Below are 15,460 nucleotides of genomic sequence, written 5' to 3'. Positions count from 1 at the left end.
AGACAAAACCCTGATGAATAGAGGCCTGCGCAGAGTGCCTGGGGTGCAGGGCAGCAGGGCAGCCAGTGAACCACTGAGCTCGCCCTGTGGCCAGTCCTGTGTGCCCCTGCTGGATTCTGCTTCTGTGAGGGAGGCAGCAAGGAGTTGGGACTTCACAGGTGAAAGGACTTGCCAGGTAGAAAAACTGGGGTGACCACAAAAGCTTGGATGCAAGAGAGAGCCTGGCATTTTGGGAGATGTGGGGGAGGAGACAAGGACAGGGGTGTCAGGGCACATGGGGGCAGGCCCCGGGGTGTTTTCCACTGTATCCTGTACCCAGTGGGGAGATACTGATGGGCTGTGAGCCCCAACGGAACTGCAGGGAACAGAACCATCAGGAAAGGGGTAAGAAACAGGTGAGGTCGCCATTGCCATGGTGTGGGTAAGCAATGGCAATGAAGCCCCTACCGGGCTCAGGTGGAGGGCTGGCGTGGAAAAGACAGGGCTGAGAGCCAGGCCAGAAAGAGCTGCCAGCCTTGTCTTCCCACACTTGCATGAAGATGGAGCTGAGGGGTGTGACCTTTTGGGAAAACATTAGTCTAAAATCAGAGCTGCAAGCCTGGGACTCTGTCTCTCCTCTGTCCCTCCCCTCAGAGCTGGGATGACACAGGCTGGCATCTAGTGACTTAAATTTTCCTGGTAAAGATGAGCGCAGCAGGAGCGTGGCAGGGTGGGCCGCTGTGTGCTGGGACCCGGGCCAGGCTTTTCCGAGTGCCGCTCCCATGGAGGTGTCTGTGCTCCCTGCACCGCGACGACAGGTTCCTGCCATGCCCAAGGAGCAGCGGCTCTGACTTCCCTGAACCCCCAGAAGGGGGGTTCTAAAGACACCCCGTGAGTGTCTTTAGAGAGGACAATGTGTCCTGGGAGGCTTTGTCAGGCTGACCGCAGGCTGTAGCCCTGAGCAGCTGGGAACAGCCATGCAGTTTGCTCAGATACCTCCAGCCCTGGCCACAGGCTCTAGACACAGGGACCAGGACACAAAAGGCCAGCAAGGGCATCTGCAACAAACCATCACGACTGATCGAGTTCCTGAGGTATGTAGAGGCTAAATATTTCCACTGAGTTTTTTTTTTTTGGACGGAGTCTCACTCTGTTACCAGAGCTGGAGTGCAGTGGTGCGATCTTGGCTCACTGCAATCTCTGCCTCCCAGGTTCAAGCGATTCTCCTGCCTCAGCTTCCCGAGTAGCTGGGAAAACAGGTGTGCACTGCCACACCCAGCTAATTTCTTTCGTATTTCTAGTAGAGACAGGGTTTCAGCATGTTGGCCAGGCTGGTCTCGAACTCCTGACCTCAGGTGATCCACCCACCTTGGCTTCCCAAAGCGCTGGGATCACAGGTGTGAGCCATGGCGCCCGGCTGGAGATTGGTTCTTAAAAATTAAAATATAATTTAAAAACCATTTCAGTCCGAGAGTTGATAGAGGGCTGGACTGATGGGTGACAAAGCAAATACAATACAACGTAACTGTAGAATCTAGGTGGTGGGCATATGGGCGGGCATATGCTGGGTGTCTGCCCTGCCATTCTTTCAACTTCTCTGTGTGTCTGAAAAATTTCAAAATAAAATGTTGAGGGGAAAAAAAACACCTCACCTGCCAGTCCAGGTCAGTCACTGCCAGTCTCTTTTCACATGTCCTTATCCCTGGAAAAACATCCAAATTCACTCTGGGTGCGCCTCATGAGCCCCAGCCTGGGAGGACCCACGCCGCCCTACCCCTCCCGCAGCTCTAAGGCTGGCCTCACCTGGGGATCAGGACACCGGGTTCCAGTCCCTGCTCTGCCAGTGACTTGCTCTGTGCCCTTGAGCGAGGGCTCAGGGCACACCCCACATTTTGTGGTTTAACTTTACATGAGACTTTCCAGGGGAGCACAAGAATCCCTGCCTTTGGGAGGTTGCTGGAGTTGTCTTTTAATGGGTTTTCCTCAACCCTAAAAGGCTTAGCAAGTTTAGGGCCTTCAGCTGGGCGAGGCAGAACGTTCCAGCCCAGGCAGCCACAGGGTGGCCCCACCAGCCCGGGAGCAAGGACACCTGCGATTCACAGAGCGCGACGAGGCTCCGCCCTGCGAGCCAGCCCCGCCCACTTCCTGTCGGCCCCGCCCCTTCCCCGGTCGGCGGGCGAGGGAGGGTCCCGAGCTCCGCCCAGCTCCGCGGGCGCAGAGCCCAGGGGCCCCGGACCTTGGGAGCCCGCGGGAGAGAGCTGAAGGGGCGGGTCCGTGGGAGGTGAAGGCAGGGGAAATGTGTGTCTGCATTTTTTAATTTGCAGGGGATATTTTCTGCCCCTTTTGTCCCCGAAGCCTCTGCTTTTGGGATGAAAAGTTGGCTTTACTACCCTCTCCCTCCTTCCTGCAGGCACACACCTTGGAGGCGTCATACCAGGCGGTGACCGCAGAGGAAGCATCCAGGGCCACAATTCTTGCCTTGTCAGCTGCTCCCGCCAAGTCCCCAGAAAGCTCCCGGTTCATCAGAACAGCAACATTAAAGGAAGGCCCAATTTATCTATGGAAAAATCTGCACCGGCCTTCCTCTTGTAGCCCCAACCGTTTTCACTTATAAGTAGCCGCTTTGGGTCTCACTGTTGGTTGTACAGTTGCTGTCAATGTGCCCACCATTTTGTACTCAGCTTAAAATTGTTTGTTTGTTTGTTTATTTATTTAGAGGCAGAGTCTCGTTCTATCACCCAGGCTGGAGTGCAGTGGGACACGATCTCTGTTCACTACAACCTCCACCTCCTGGGATCAAGTGATTCTCCCGTTTCAGCCTCCTGAGTAGCTGAGATTATAGACGTGCGCCACCATGTTCGACTAATTTTTGCATTTTTAGTAGAGACGGGGTTTCGCCATGTTGGCCAGGCTTGTCTTGAACTCTTGACTCAAGTGATCTGCCTAACTTGGCCTCCCAAAGTGCTGGGATTACAGGCGTGAGCCATCATGCCTGGCCAAAAAAATTGTTTTTAATGTATCAGCAACATCTTTTCATGTTTCTCTTTACAATTTTTTTTTTCTTTTTTGAGACAGGGTCTTAAATTTGTCACCCAGACATGGTCATAGCTCATTGCAGCCTCCACCTCCCTGGGCTCAGGGGATCCATCTCAGCCTCCCAAGTAGCTGGGACCACAGGTGCTTTATAAGCTTTACACATCTCATTGTAGCCAGTTTCTTAAAGTTGATGCACCATAATGTGTTTAACTAAATCTATCTCTTCTTGGACATTTAGATTTTGTTCAGGTTTAGCACCAGCTGTGATGAGGGTCTCCAAGCCTCTGCTTCCTGCTGTGGAATTGTTGCCACAGGACACATTCCCCGGTGGGATTACTGAGTCAGAGGAAGTGGACATTGAGTGGCTTTCAACAGACAGGCTGTGTTGCTCTCATGGTGTCCGTGCAGGTACCACCAGCAATGTGTACACATACAGGAAGCGCCGGCTTCCTTGTAGTCCTGTTGCCATGGCGTGTTGGGGTCTCTGAGACCACCGTGGGTTTGACGATTGGCTAGGAAAACTCGCAGGACTCAGCATACAGTGATACTCGAGGCTATGATGTATTACGACAACAGGACATGAAGCAAAATCAGCAAAGGAAAAGGCACATGGGTCAAGTCCAGAGGAAAGGGAGTGTGAGGGTCCAAGACCCTGTCACACGCTGGACGCACTCACTTCACCCAGCAGTGTGTTGGGACAACACGTGTGGAATGTCATCTGTCAGGGACACTCACTAGAGATTTGGCACCGAGGATTTTACTGCAGGCTAGTCACAAAGGCACCCTCTGCCTAGCATGTACCGAAATTCTGGACTCCCAGTACGAAGACATAAACCACAGTGTTTCCACGGTTTAGGGGCAGTGAGCTGTTCTTATCAGGGAAGGGTGGGAACACTCCCCAAGTCAATTTCCCAGATACCAACCAAGGGCCAACCTTGCAAGCAGTCCTTGCTAAAGATGACATTGCTATAATTTGTATTTCTTTCATTTTTCTTTTGAGGGTAAATCATGTCGGTATAAAATAATGAGACGGGACTGGGCCATCCGAAGGTTCATTCACTGTCAAGGCTGGAGGTTGATGCCAGCTGTCGGCTGTGACCTCAGGTGGGTCTGGCGGCCAGCTGGGGCCCCTCCGTGTGGCTTGGGCTTCTCTCCAATGTGAAGTGGCTGTGTTTCAAGGATGAGGAACTGACAAAGAGGGAGCCAGGTGGAAGCTGTGTCACCTTTTCTATCCTAACCACAGAAGCCACCCTGTGCCACTTCTACCACATTCTGTTTATTAGAAACAAGTACAAATACTGGCCCATATTCAAAGGGAGGAGAATTAAACTCCACTTTTGATGGGAGAAGGATCAAATACTTTGTAGAGGTTATTTAAAACCATCACAAACAGATTTGGCATGTTTAGGCATTTATTCTACAAAAAAAAAAAAAAAAGATACAAATGTTACAAATGTGCAAAGTTACTTGAGACTATTTTCTGCAGTATTATTTGTGTTGGTAAAAAAAAAACAAAAAAAAAAAGGGAAACAATCTAAATGTCCATCAAGGGCTAGGTGCAGTGGCTCATGCCTGTGATCCCAGTACTTTGGGAAGCCGAGGCGGGTGGATTATCTGAGGTCAGGAATTCGAGACCAGCCTGGCCAACGTGGTGAAACTCCACCTCTACTAAAAGTACAAAAAATTAGCCGAGCATGGTGGTGCATGCCTGTAGTCCCAGCTACTCGGGAGGAGAATTGCTTGAACTCTGGAGGCAGAGGTTACAGTGAGCTGAGATCGCGCCATTGCACTCCAGCCTGGGCAACAGAGCAAGACTCCATCTCAAAAAAAAAAAAAAAAAAGTCCATCAATAGGTGATGGGTTATGTCACTTGTGGTATCTGGTATCTTTACTATACTTATTACTTGTAAAGATGTCATCTATATAATGTTAAGCAAAATAAACACGATAAAACAACAATAACAAAACGTGTTGCAAAGTGGTATATGCGGTCTGATTCTGGTGTTGTTATTATGAGTTGAATGCATGGGAAAAGTCTGAATGGACGTGCTTCCTCCTGTGTCTACTGCATATCTTTAGGGAGTAGGCCGGAATGTAGTAGCATGATCGTGGCTCCCTGCAGCCTCCAACTCCTGGGCTCGGCAATCCTCCCACCTCAGCCTCCCGAGTAGCTGGGACTACAGGCATGCATCACCATGCCTGGGTAGTTTTTGTATTTTCTTGTAGAGACAGGGTCTCACCGTGTTGCCCAGGCTGGTCTCAAACTCTTGGGCTCAAGCAATCTGCCCGCCTTGGCTTCCCAGAGTGCTAGGATTATAGGTGTGAGCCACTGCACCTGGTCAATCATGTTAACGCCTAGGACATGACTGTCAGGGGTAGTGGAAAGAGCACAGAATTGAGAATCCAGAGATCTGGGTTGTAGTCTGTCTAGGCTCCGACCCTACCTTCCTGGGCTTTATTTTATTTTATTTTATTTTATTTCATTTTATTTTATTATTTTATTTTATTTATTTATTTATTTTATTTTATTTTATTTTATTTTATTTTATTTTATTTTATTTTTTTGAGACAGGCTGTCTTTCGTCCAGGCTGTAGTGGAGTGGCGCCATCACGACTGACTAGAGCCTCCCATGTCCCGTGATTTTCCCACCTCAGTGCTCTGAGTAACTGGGACCACAGGTGTGTACCATCACACCCAGCTAATTTTATTTATTCTGCTGTGACAATGGGGTCTCACTATGTTGCCCAGGCTGGTCTCAAACTCCTGGGCTCAAGTGATCCACACTCCTTGGCCACCCAAAGTACTGGCATTATGGGCGTCAGCCACTATGCCCGGCCTGGGCCCATTGGTAAGGATTATTCAGCAGTAAAGATAGTAAATGTGTGACAGTCTTTCTCGGATTATGTATTAGTTTGCCAGAGCTGCCCTAACGCAATGCCACGAACTGGGTGGCTAAGCAAGGGAAATGTAGCGTCTCACAGTGCTGGAGGTCAGAGGTCTGAGAAGAGGGGTTGGTGGGGTTCATTCCTTCTGTGGCAGTGAGGGAGAACCTGTGCCAGGCCCCTTACCTTGCTTTTGGGGCCTTCCTGGCAATCTTTGATGTTCCTTGGTGTGCAGAAGCATCACCCTAATCTCAGCCTTCATCTTCACATGGTGTTGTTTCTTCGTGTGTCTCTGTGTAAATTTCTCCTTTTTTGTGAGGTCACATTCATACTGGATCTCAGCCCACCCTACTCCAGTATGACCTCATCTGAACTCCTCACATCGACAATGACCCAGGTTCCAAATAAGGTCACCTTCTGGGGTCTGAGGATTAGGACTTCAATGCAAATTTCAAGAAGCACGATTCAACCAATCACAGATGATACAGATTTGAATTCCTTCGGGGATCTACTAAGGGATGAAACCGACCTTGTATGGCCAGGCGTGGTGGCTCATGCCTGTAATTCCAGCCCTTTGGGAAGCCGAGGCAAGTAGATCACCTGAGATCAGGAGTTCCAGACCAGCCTGGCCAACATGGCAAAACCACGTCTCTACTAAAAATACAAAAGTTAGCCAGGCGTGGTGGCACGAGCCTGTGATCCCAGCTACTTGGGAGGCTGAGGCAGGAGAATCACTTGAAACCGGGAGGTGGAGGTTGAAGTGAGCTGAGATCACGCCAGTGCACTCCAGGCTGAGTGACAGAGTGAGACTCCATCTCAAAAAAAAAAAAAAAAAAAAAAGAACCAACCTTGTATTCAGCCCCCACTGTACATCAGGCATTATTTCCAGTCCTCACCTCATCTCATTCGGTGAACAGTATTAGCTCCATTTTATGGATGAGAAAACAAAGGTAGGCTGAGTGTCTTGTGCAGGGACACAGGCAATACGTGGCAGGCCTGGCATGGAATTCACGCATACGACTTCTAAATTGTGTGCTTTATTCGAACTGCAGAGCTGGGGCTTGACTAATACTTGACTACGCCTAAGTTTTTCCCCCAGGGACTTCCTTGATAATTTTCATTAAATAGACCTTACATTTTCAATCCAGTCAAGCCTCTGGGAGATAAGTTAAAAATTCCCTGATGGATAATGACATTAAAAACAGCAACTGTGTACACTGCTTTAAAAGTGTCCTTTCGTGCATTTCTCTTGTGAAATACTGTGACGGCCTTGTGAGGTGGAGCTGATCACATGTGGATTTAGGGGCAGAAACTGGAAGACCACGACCCACCTAGACCACACAGGCAAGAAATGGACCCCCAGGACCAGAATCCCTTCTGACTATAGTTCCTGGTCTCTTCTTGAGTTGTTATTTGCAGAGAAAAAGCATCTCACATAAACAGTTTTACTTCGGTTATCAAAAAGATACTCAATGATCTATATTTCAAAGACTCTAGATTCATGGGAGTTGGGGAAATTTTAAGCATTCGGAACGTATTCTGGAGCATGTCTTTATGTTCTTTATTCTGTAGCCTCCTATGGGTGGGCAGCCGAATGCGTTTTGGGAGAAAGCAGGTCTCGTGGATAATATTTCTGAAGATCGGAGCAGGTTGTGTCCAAGTCCATGTTGGCCATAACTGCAGAACGCCCCAGTGGCAGCAGGGGGCACCCTGGAGCTTTGTATCCTCCCTCAGGCCCGCGGCATCTCCCCTGGCTCCACCATCCCGAGGTGCCGAGAAGCCGGGTGTCTCAGGTCGGACGCACGCTGGTTCGCTATGGCCATTTCTGATCAAACACAGAACAAATGGATTGTCCAGATACGGTGTCTGTGAAAGGAGCCCAGCTGTGGGCCTGGGGAGGCAGGTGCCCTGGCAGGGGTGACATTCTTAACCCACAGGGAGGGCCCAGAAGGGACGCGGGAGGTCACCTGCCGTGCAGCATTCGGGGGTCTTGGAGGTGGGCAGCAGCTGTTCACCCGTGGGCGTGGAGGAGCATCAGCGCTTGAACAGCGGAAGCAGCATTTACAGGCCAACACCAGCCCGGCAAGGGCCGGGGGCCCAAGGCTATGGTGTCCAGAGCCTCCCAGCTCCCACTCTGGCCTCCAGTGGCCATGGAATTGCTAACTATGAGGGCACGAGCTTCTCCCAGCAAGTCAAGGGGACGCTATGTGCTGCAACAACGGGTCCGGCCGCCTTGCATTTGGCCTTCCAAGCCCCTCTCTGAGCCCCAGGACTTACCCACACCTGCCGGCCCATGCAGGGTGGACCTAGCCTGCCTCAGTCAGGCCTCACTCCGGAGCCAGGCTTGGTGCAAACTCCCAGCTGAGCTCACACGCTGGCTGCGGTCTGTGATACTTCCCTGGTGGTCTCTGACGGGGCCGTGTGGCCTCCCTCTGGAACCCAGGCTGCACACTCCAGGAGCTGGGGGCAGTCAGGCAGAATCAGCCTCTGGTTGCCCGCATCGGGTGTCAGGCAGGGGTAATCCATGGGGGAGCCTGGGGAGAGAGGGAGGGGGTGTGGCACTGGTCTCAGGCTGGGGGAAGGAATTCACACCTGCATGGCTGAGGCTGGTGCCGCCCCCTCTGATCAGCGGGATCAACCTCTCCTTCCCCAGGCTCAATTTGCACCCCCAGCCTGTATGGTTGGCACTGTCTCCCGTGGGGAGCCCCTGCCTGGCTCAGGGGAGACCTCGGTCCAGAGCCCACCTTTGGAGCTGCCCTGGCCTGGGCCTGGCCCTCCGGTGAGGCTGCAGTAGCCAGGAGAGGGCCAGTCAGAAAGGCCATCTCCCTGCAGGGGTTTCTAGCCAGCAGGCCAGGGGAAGGAAGTTGTCAGGAGTCCTGCGGGGAAGGCCAGGGTTGCAGACAGGGGTGGCAGTCAGCTCCATGTAGCTCTGGGACCCAGGTGTGTGGCAGGGCCAGGAGCACGTTCTGCTGCGTTTCCAGACCCGACTCCAGCTCATTTCCTTGAGAGACCCTTTCACCCATCCCGGCCTGCATCTGCCTGTGTCGTCCTTTCCAGCAGCAGCCTTGTGGCTGTGCCTATTCTGTGCCCTCCGAGTTCTAGGTTGAGGGTGAGGATTGGATGAGTTGATCCACGCAAGGCTCCTAGCACAGTGCCTGGCACGTGGTTAAATAGACATGAAGTCGTAATAACCAGGTGTGTGACCCTGTCCTCAGTGTGAGTGCCACAGTGGGGTGGAGAGTGGCAGCTCTGCCGGGCAGGATCGTAGGGTCTCAGTGACAGGGCTCCCTCATTTCCCTGATAGGGAGAGAGTAAGCTCACTGAATAGTAAGTTGGCTGCATCTTTTCTGTCTGAGCCTCTCAGGGAAGCTTCCTAGAGGGATAAAGTCTTGAGCTTGAACTTGGAGGAGTTTGCGGGTGGCTGGGTTGGGGTGGGGGTGGGATGGGGGTGCCAGCATGCCAGGCAGGGGGAGCAGCATGGGCGAAGGTATGGAGATGGGGGAGGGATCTGGACGGGGTGCCTGTGGCTGCAGCACAGGGCGTGTGTGAGTGGGAAGCAGGTGAAGAGAGGAAGAGCGCAGGGGCTTCTGGGGGCTTCTGGACCCACCGTGGGAGCAGGCCAATGGCTGGCAGGGCTAGGTGGTGCAGGTGCCCCTCATGGATTTGGTCGAAGTGGGCACACATGCTTATGTCAGAGGCATGTAAACCAGAGCAACTCCATCTTGAGAGGAGCTGGGTAAAATGAGGCTGAGACCTACCGGGCTGCATTCCCAGACAGTGAAGGCATTCTAAGTCACGGGATGAGATAGGAGGTCAGCACAAGATACAGGTCATAATGACCTTGCTGATAAAACAGGTTGCAGTAAAGAAGCCGGTCAAAACCCACCAAAACCTAGATGGGCATGAGAGTGACCTCTGGTCATCCTCGCTGCTACACTCCCACCAGCGCCATGACAGTTTACAAACGCCACAGCTTTGTCAGGAAGTTGCCCTATATGGTCTAAAAAGGGGAGGCATGAATAATCCACCCCTTGTTTAGCATATCATCAAGAAATAACCAGAAAAATGTGCAACCAGCAGCCCTTGGGGCTGTTCTGTCTATGGAGTAGTCATTCTCTATTCCTTTCCTTTCCTAATAAACTTGATTTCACTTTACGGACCCGCCCTGAATTCTTTCTTGCGTGAGATCCAAGAACCCTCTCCTGGGGTCTGGATCGGGACCCCTTTCCTGTAGCCCTTACAGCTCTGTACACCTTGCGGGTCTTGGAGACAGCCCAGGGCTGAGGGCACCCCCTCCGTCAGGGGTAAGGCTGAGGCCTGAAGCCTCAGTCTCTGCCCCACCCACCAAGGCGGAAGGCTGGCCCCTAAGGAGGAGTGATGCCCCAGGGTCGTAAAGGAGCAGCGGGAGCTCCTTAGAGTGGTGGGAGGTGGAGGTTGGTGGGGGTCAGGGTAGGAAGTGGGTACCTGGCTGGGTAAGCATCCCCAGATCTGTGGGACTGGCTCCTGCTTCATCACCCTGACCTGCCCCTGTGCTGAGAGGACGGATGAGAGGGTGGGGCCAGAGGCTCTGCAAACTGTGAAGGGCTGTGCTCACCCCCTCCTTGAGGTTGTTCACGCTCAGTTCAGCTGTGCTTCTTCCTGGGAGAATGTCTTCGGAAGCTCAGGGAAAAGGCGGATCAGGAATGCGGAAGTGCCTGGGGAGGGAGCCGCTCAGAAGATTGTAGTCCACACCGTCCAAGCAATCCACACAGCAGTCCCCGAGAGCAATCAAGGCTGGAGGAGGGGGTGCTGCAGGCCCCTGAGACTGGGGAAGGGGAGGAGACATGTTGAAAGGGGACAAGAAGGGACTTTCAGGGGTTGTGGGCATCTCATTTGTTTGTTAAGCCATTTCCTTATCACACCAGCCCATAAGGTAGATCATATTTCTATCATACCTGTTGGAAAAGGAAGGCTCAGAGAGGGTGAGCAACCTGCCAGGGTCACACAGCAGACCTGGCATTTGAACTCAGGGCTCTGACTCATGGAAATCCCTCCACAGCAACAGAAAAGATCACAGAGAGGCTGGGGCCAAAGTCAGATTCTGCCTAGCTCCCAGCTGACCCGTGGCCAGCCCTGCCATGATTTCTTCTAAGGCTGTTAGTCTTTGACGAATAGCAAAGCCCAGGAGTGAGTTCATCTGCTACCATGAAGTGAGTTGTTTCTGAGACGCACTTCTGGGAGGTTTGACATCGCTGTCACAGAAGGGACTGAGCAGAAACTGCTGCTACAAATACGTCTTGTTTGAGAGTGAGCTGGGGCTGGGGCTGGGTGAGCTCGGAGGCCCTTCAGATCTGGGGTTCCTTCATTCCAAGTCTCTTTCCTTTTACGGGCCTCAGTTTCCTCCTCATGAGAGGTGGAGCAGTGGTTCCCAAACATGACGTTGGAAGTGTGTTAAAATGCAGATTCCTGGGCTCGACTCTACAGCTCTTCCAGCAGCCACCTTCCCAGGTGAGCAGACCCTTGGGAAGGCATCACCTCAAGACCCCTGCATCCTTCCTGCAGAGTTCTGGGATTAAGCTAAGTCCTGGGAAGGTAGGACGGGCCTGGGCCTCCCACCTCCCTTGGCTGTAGGGTCGGTCCTGTCTCTGCTCCCTCAACCCCTAGTTCCTGTCCATTTCTTTTGAGACGGCTTTTCTGTCTCAGGTCCTCTAAACCTGCTCTCAGGTCCTCACTTCCTGTCACCTGGGCAGCAGAGTATGTTTTCTTCAACAGCACCCTCCCTAAGAGACTCTTCAAATCATTTATTTGTCATGATGCATGATAGTTAAATGAAATAACGGAGGCAATGAAGCACCCACTCAGAGGCTGGCACCTGGTGCACCTTTGACAAGTGGCACTTTCATCTCGAGGACAGTTGGGAGGAGCTTGCATGGATGAGTGGGGACGTGGGTGTGCTGACATGCAGGCGCTGTCTGGCAGCAGGTTAGATTAGAGGTGGAGGGGGCACAGCGGTATGGACAATTAAACTAGGACTCAGGGACACTCTGCCCCAGGACTGGGCAGGCGAGTGCTCTGGGAGGTGATGGTGTTGACCTGACCAGGGACCCATGCCCTTTCACCCCTTTGTTGTTGTTGTTTTTTGAGATGGAGTTTTGCTTTGTTGCCCAGGCTGGAGTGCAATGGCTCGATCTTGGTTACTGCAACCTCTGCCTCCCAGGTTCAAGTGATTCTCCTGCCTTAGCCTCCCGAGTAGCTGGGATTATAGGCATGCGCCACCAAGCCTGGCTAATTTTTGTATTTTTAATAGAGACAGGGTTTCACCATGTTGGTCAGGCTTGTCTTGAACTCCTGACCTCAGATGATCCGCCTGCCTTGGCCTCCCAATGTGCTGGATTTACAGGTGTGAGCCACCATGTCCGGCCTCTTTTTTTTTTTTTTTTGAGACAGGGCCTTAAGCTTTGTTGCCCAGGCTGGAGTGCAGTGGTATGAACATGGCTCACTGTAGCCTCAACTTCCTGGGATCAAGTGATCCTCTCACCTCAGCCTCCCGAGTAGCTGGGACTATACATGTGCACCACCATGCCCAGTTACTTTTGTTGATTTTTGTAGAGATGAGGTCTCCCTTTGCTGCCCAGGCTGTTCTCAAAGTCCTGGGTGCAAGTGATCTTCCCACCCTCAGCCTCCCAAAGTTCTGGGATTACAGGCGTGAGCCACCATGCCTGGCCACTGTTTGTTCTTCTTACAACTCATGGAGAAGACAATTCTCATACTTTAGCTCATCCCAATCGCCACGTCATGGCTTTAGCAATGTTGGGAATCGGATGTACCCATATCCTGCTGTTACAATGATGACGGTGGTAATAGGTACACATCTTGCATACTTCTTTAACCATTCAAATGCTTTATTTCATTGACTCCTGACAACAACCAAATGACATGGTGAGATGGTTAATTTTATGCATCACCTTGACTGGGCCAAGGGTGCCATATTTGGTGGAGTGTTACCTGGATGTGTCTCTGAGGGCATTGCTGAGTGAGGTCTGCATTTGAGCGGGTGGGCCAAGCGAGGCAGGTGGCCCTCCCTGATGGGCGTGGGCTGCATCCAGTCAGTTGAAGTCTATGTGGATGTCTTTTGAAGACCCAGATAGAACAAAAACTCTGGCATGAAAGGGCTCCTCCTGCCTGGCTGCTGGAGCTGGGACACTGTTCTTTTCCTGCCTTTGGACTGAGACTAAAACATCCATTCTTCTTGGGCCTGTAGCCTGCTGGCTTTCAGACTGGCACTTAACGTTTGGAGATCCGTAGGCTCTAACTCAGACCAGAGCTGTCTGTCGGTTCCCCTGGGTCTCTAGCTTGCTGACTGCCCATCTTGGGACTTAGCCTCCATAATTGCATGAACAACTCCTCAGAATAAATCTCTCTCTCTGTCCTATTGGTTCTGTTTCTCTGGAGAACCTTGACTAATACAGACAGATGAGAGTGCTATTGGCTCTATTTTGCAGATGAGGAAACTGAAGTTCAGAGAGGTCAGATGGTGGGGTGGGAAGTCACCCTTGGACTCAGTGCACACCCAACCTCCCAAGCCCTTGGCCACTGATATGGTTTGGCTGTGTCCCCACCCAAATCTCAACTTGAATTGTATCTCCCAGAATCCCCATGTGTTGTGGGAGGGACCTAGGAGGAGGTAATTGAATCATGGGGGCCAGTCTTTCCTGTGCTATTCTTGTGATAGTGAATAAGTCTCATGAGATCTGATGGGCTTATCAGGGGTTTCTGCTTTTGCTTCTTCCTTGTTTTCTCTTGCCACTGCCATGTAAGCAGTGCCTTTCACCTTACGCCATGATTCTGAGGCCTCCCCAGCCATGTGGAACTGTAAGTCCAATTAACCTCTTTTTCTTCCCAGTCTCGGGTATGTCTTTATCAGCAGTGTGAAAACAGACCAATAGGCCAGGCGCAGTGGCTCACACCTGTAATCCCAGCACTTTGGGAGGCTGAGGCAGGTGGATCACCTGAGGTCAGGAGTTCGAGACCAGCCTGGCTAACATGTTGAAACGCTGTCTGTACTAAAAGTACAAACAATTAGCCAGGCACAGTGGTGGACACCTGTAATCCCAGCTACTCGGAAGGCTGAGGCAGGAGAATTGCTTGAACCCAGGAGGCAGAGGTTGCAGTGAACTGAGATTATGCCACTGCACTCTGGCCTGGGCAACAAGAGTGAAACTCTATCTCAAAAACAAACAAACAAACAAAAAACAACATACTGATCCAGCCACTGTGTCCGTGGTCCTACCAGATCTGGCCTGTGCAGCCTCTGCGATTTCCCGGGGAGGTGCCTGGGCCCTATTCCTTGACACATGAGGAGCAGATGCCAAGGGCCACAGTGAACGCCGTCACCCCTGAGGACCAGGGTCAGGAGCTGGGGAAGGAGGAAAGGACTCAAGGGCATCCCATCCTTGGTTTTCAGAGCAGCTGAGGCTCTGAGGGCATGGAGAGCTGTCTGTGTTCTCATGTCTAGTGGGTGATGAGGCTGAACAGAGCTCAGACTCTGACTTCAAAGTCTGCTTGGCAGGTGAAGGGACCAAGGTATTAACACTGTGCTGAGTGATTTCATGCTACTGTCTCATTTGTCTTTATTGTACCTTGTGAAGTGCAGACGATTCTACCCCAGTTTGAAGAAAGAGTCTTGGAGAACTTAGGTGACTTGCCAAAGATCTCCAGGCTGGAAAGTCGTGCAGCTTGAAATCAATCTGACAACAAATGATTCTACGGCTCAGGTTTTTTTTCCACTCTTCACTCTTTCCAAGTGGGCATCTTCTATTCGTTTCTAAACAATGGAGGCAGGGAAGCCTTGTTAAAAGAAAATATCCAACAGTGATTTTGAGGAGGAAGTAGTATTTGACGCAAATGACTGGGTATACAAGGGTTAGCTTCAGGGCTGCTAAAACAATATGGGTGGAAAAATATGTTGTTTACTGATGGATTAGTCACCATTGCCTGCTGATTATATTGCCAATATTAGCCTTGTTCTGATTACTGCAAAGGCCAATAGCTGCCTCCTACGACATGCTGGTCCTACACATTGGTGGGGAATCTGTAAATGAGGGGTGTCCCCGGGAGACCCCACAAACCTAGCCTGGCCCTGGGGGTGCCCCTTAAGATGTGGCAGTTACACAGTTGAAGGAGGATGGCTGCTCCAGGGTTATCAGCTCAAATCATGTGTTTGAATTACGAGTCCCCGCTCTTGTTAGAGGGATTAGTGCCTATTTGGAATGAAATGTGTTTGCATTTACAAGTCTTACAAGTTCTCCTGGGATCAGGTGTACTGGAATGGGATGCCGCTTGCATTTTGCATTAGGACTGAAATTCGCTTAGTGACTATATAAGCGGAAAGGTGGTAAACTACGATGATTAAGAGCAAGCACTTAGGAGTCAGACCCACAAGAGAAAGCTGGCTCTTCCCCTCCCAGCACTCAGGATATTGACAGTGCTTTGCTTGCTGAGGGCAGTGTCTGCAGGTGGCTGTAGAGTGAGCACAGGCTCTTTGTGGGCTCCACTCCTTTATGGCTTTCGCTCACTAAGTTTC

The 15,460-nt window shown here is 51.5% G+C and overlaps 1 protein-coding gene across 1 annotated transcript; it reads left to right on the top strand.

Moving 5' to 3' along the window:
* Positions 1-3,348: 3,348 nt before the first annotated feature.
* LOC112604475 (putative uncharacterized protein FLJ33534) lies at positions 3,349-14,350 on the top strand (the record flags this gene model as incomplete). Its single annotated transcript, XM_025353512.1, is given in 6 exon segments — positions 3,349-3,419; positions 7,471-7,691; positions 8,241-8,245; positions 11,274-11,342; positions 11,344-11,469; positions 14,171-14,350. Coding segments are annotated over 6 exon segments (672 nt in total), but the record flags the coding sequence as incomplete, so codon positions are not given.
* Positions 14,351-15,460: the final 1,110 nt, after the last annotated feature.

The sequence above is a fragment of the Theropithecus gelada genome, chromosome 13 (assembly GCF_003255815.1).
Source record: "Theropithecus gelada isolate Dixy chromosome 13, Tgel_1.0, whole genome shotgun sequence".
Taxonomy (NCBI): domain Eukaryota; kingdom Metazoa; phylum Chordata; class Mammalia; order Primates; family Cercopithecidae; genus Theropithecus; species Theropithecus gelada.
Note: the sequence above shows the minus strand (reverse complement) of the source record. Positions and strands in the feature narration are given on the sequence as shown.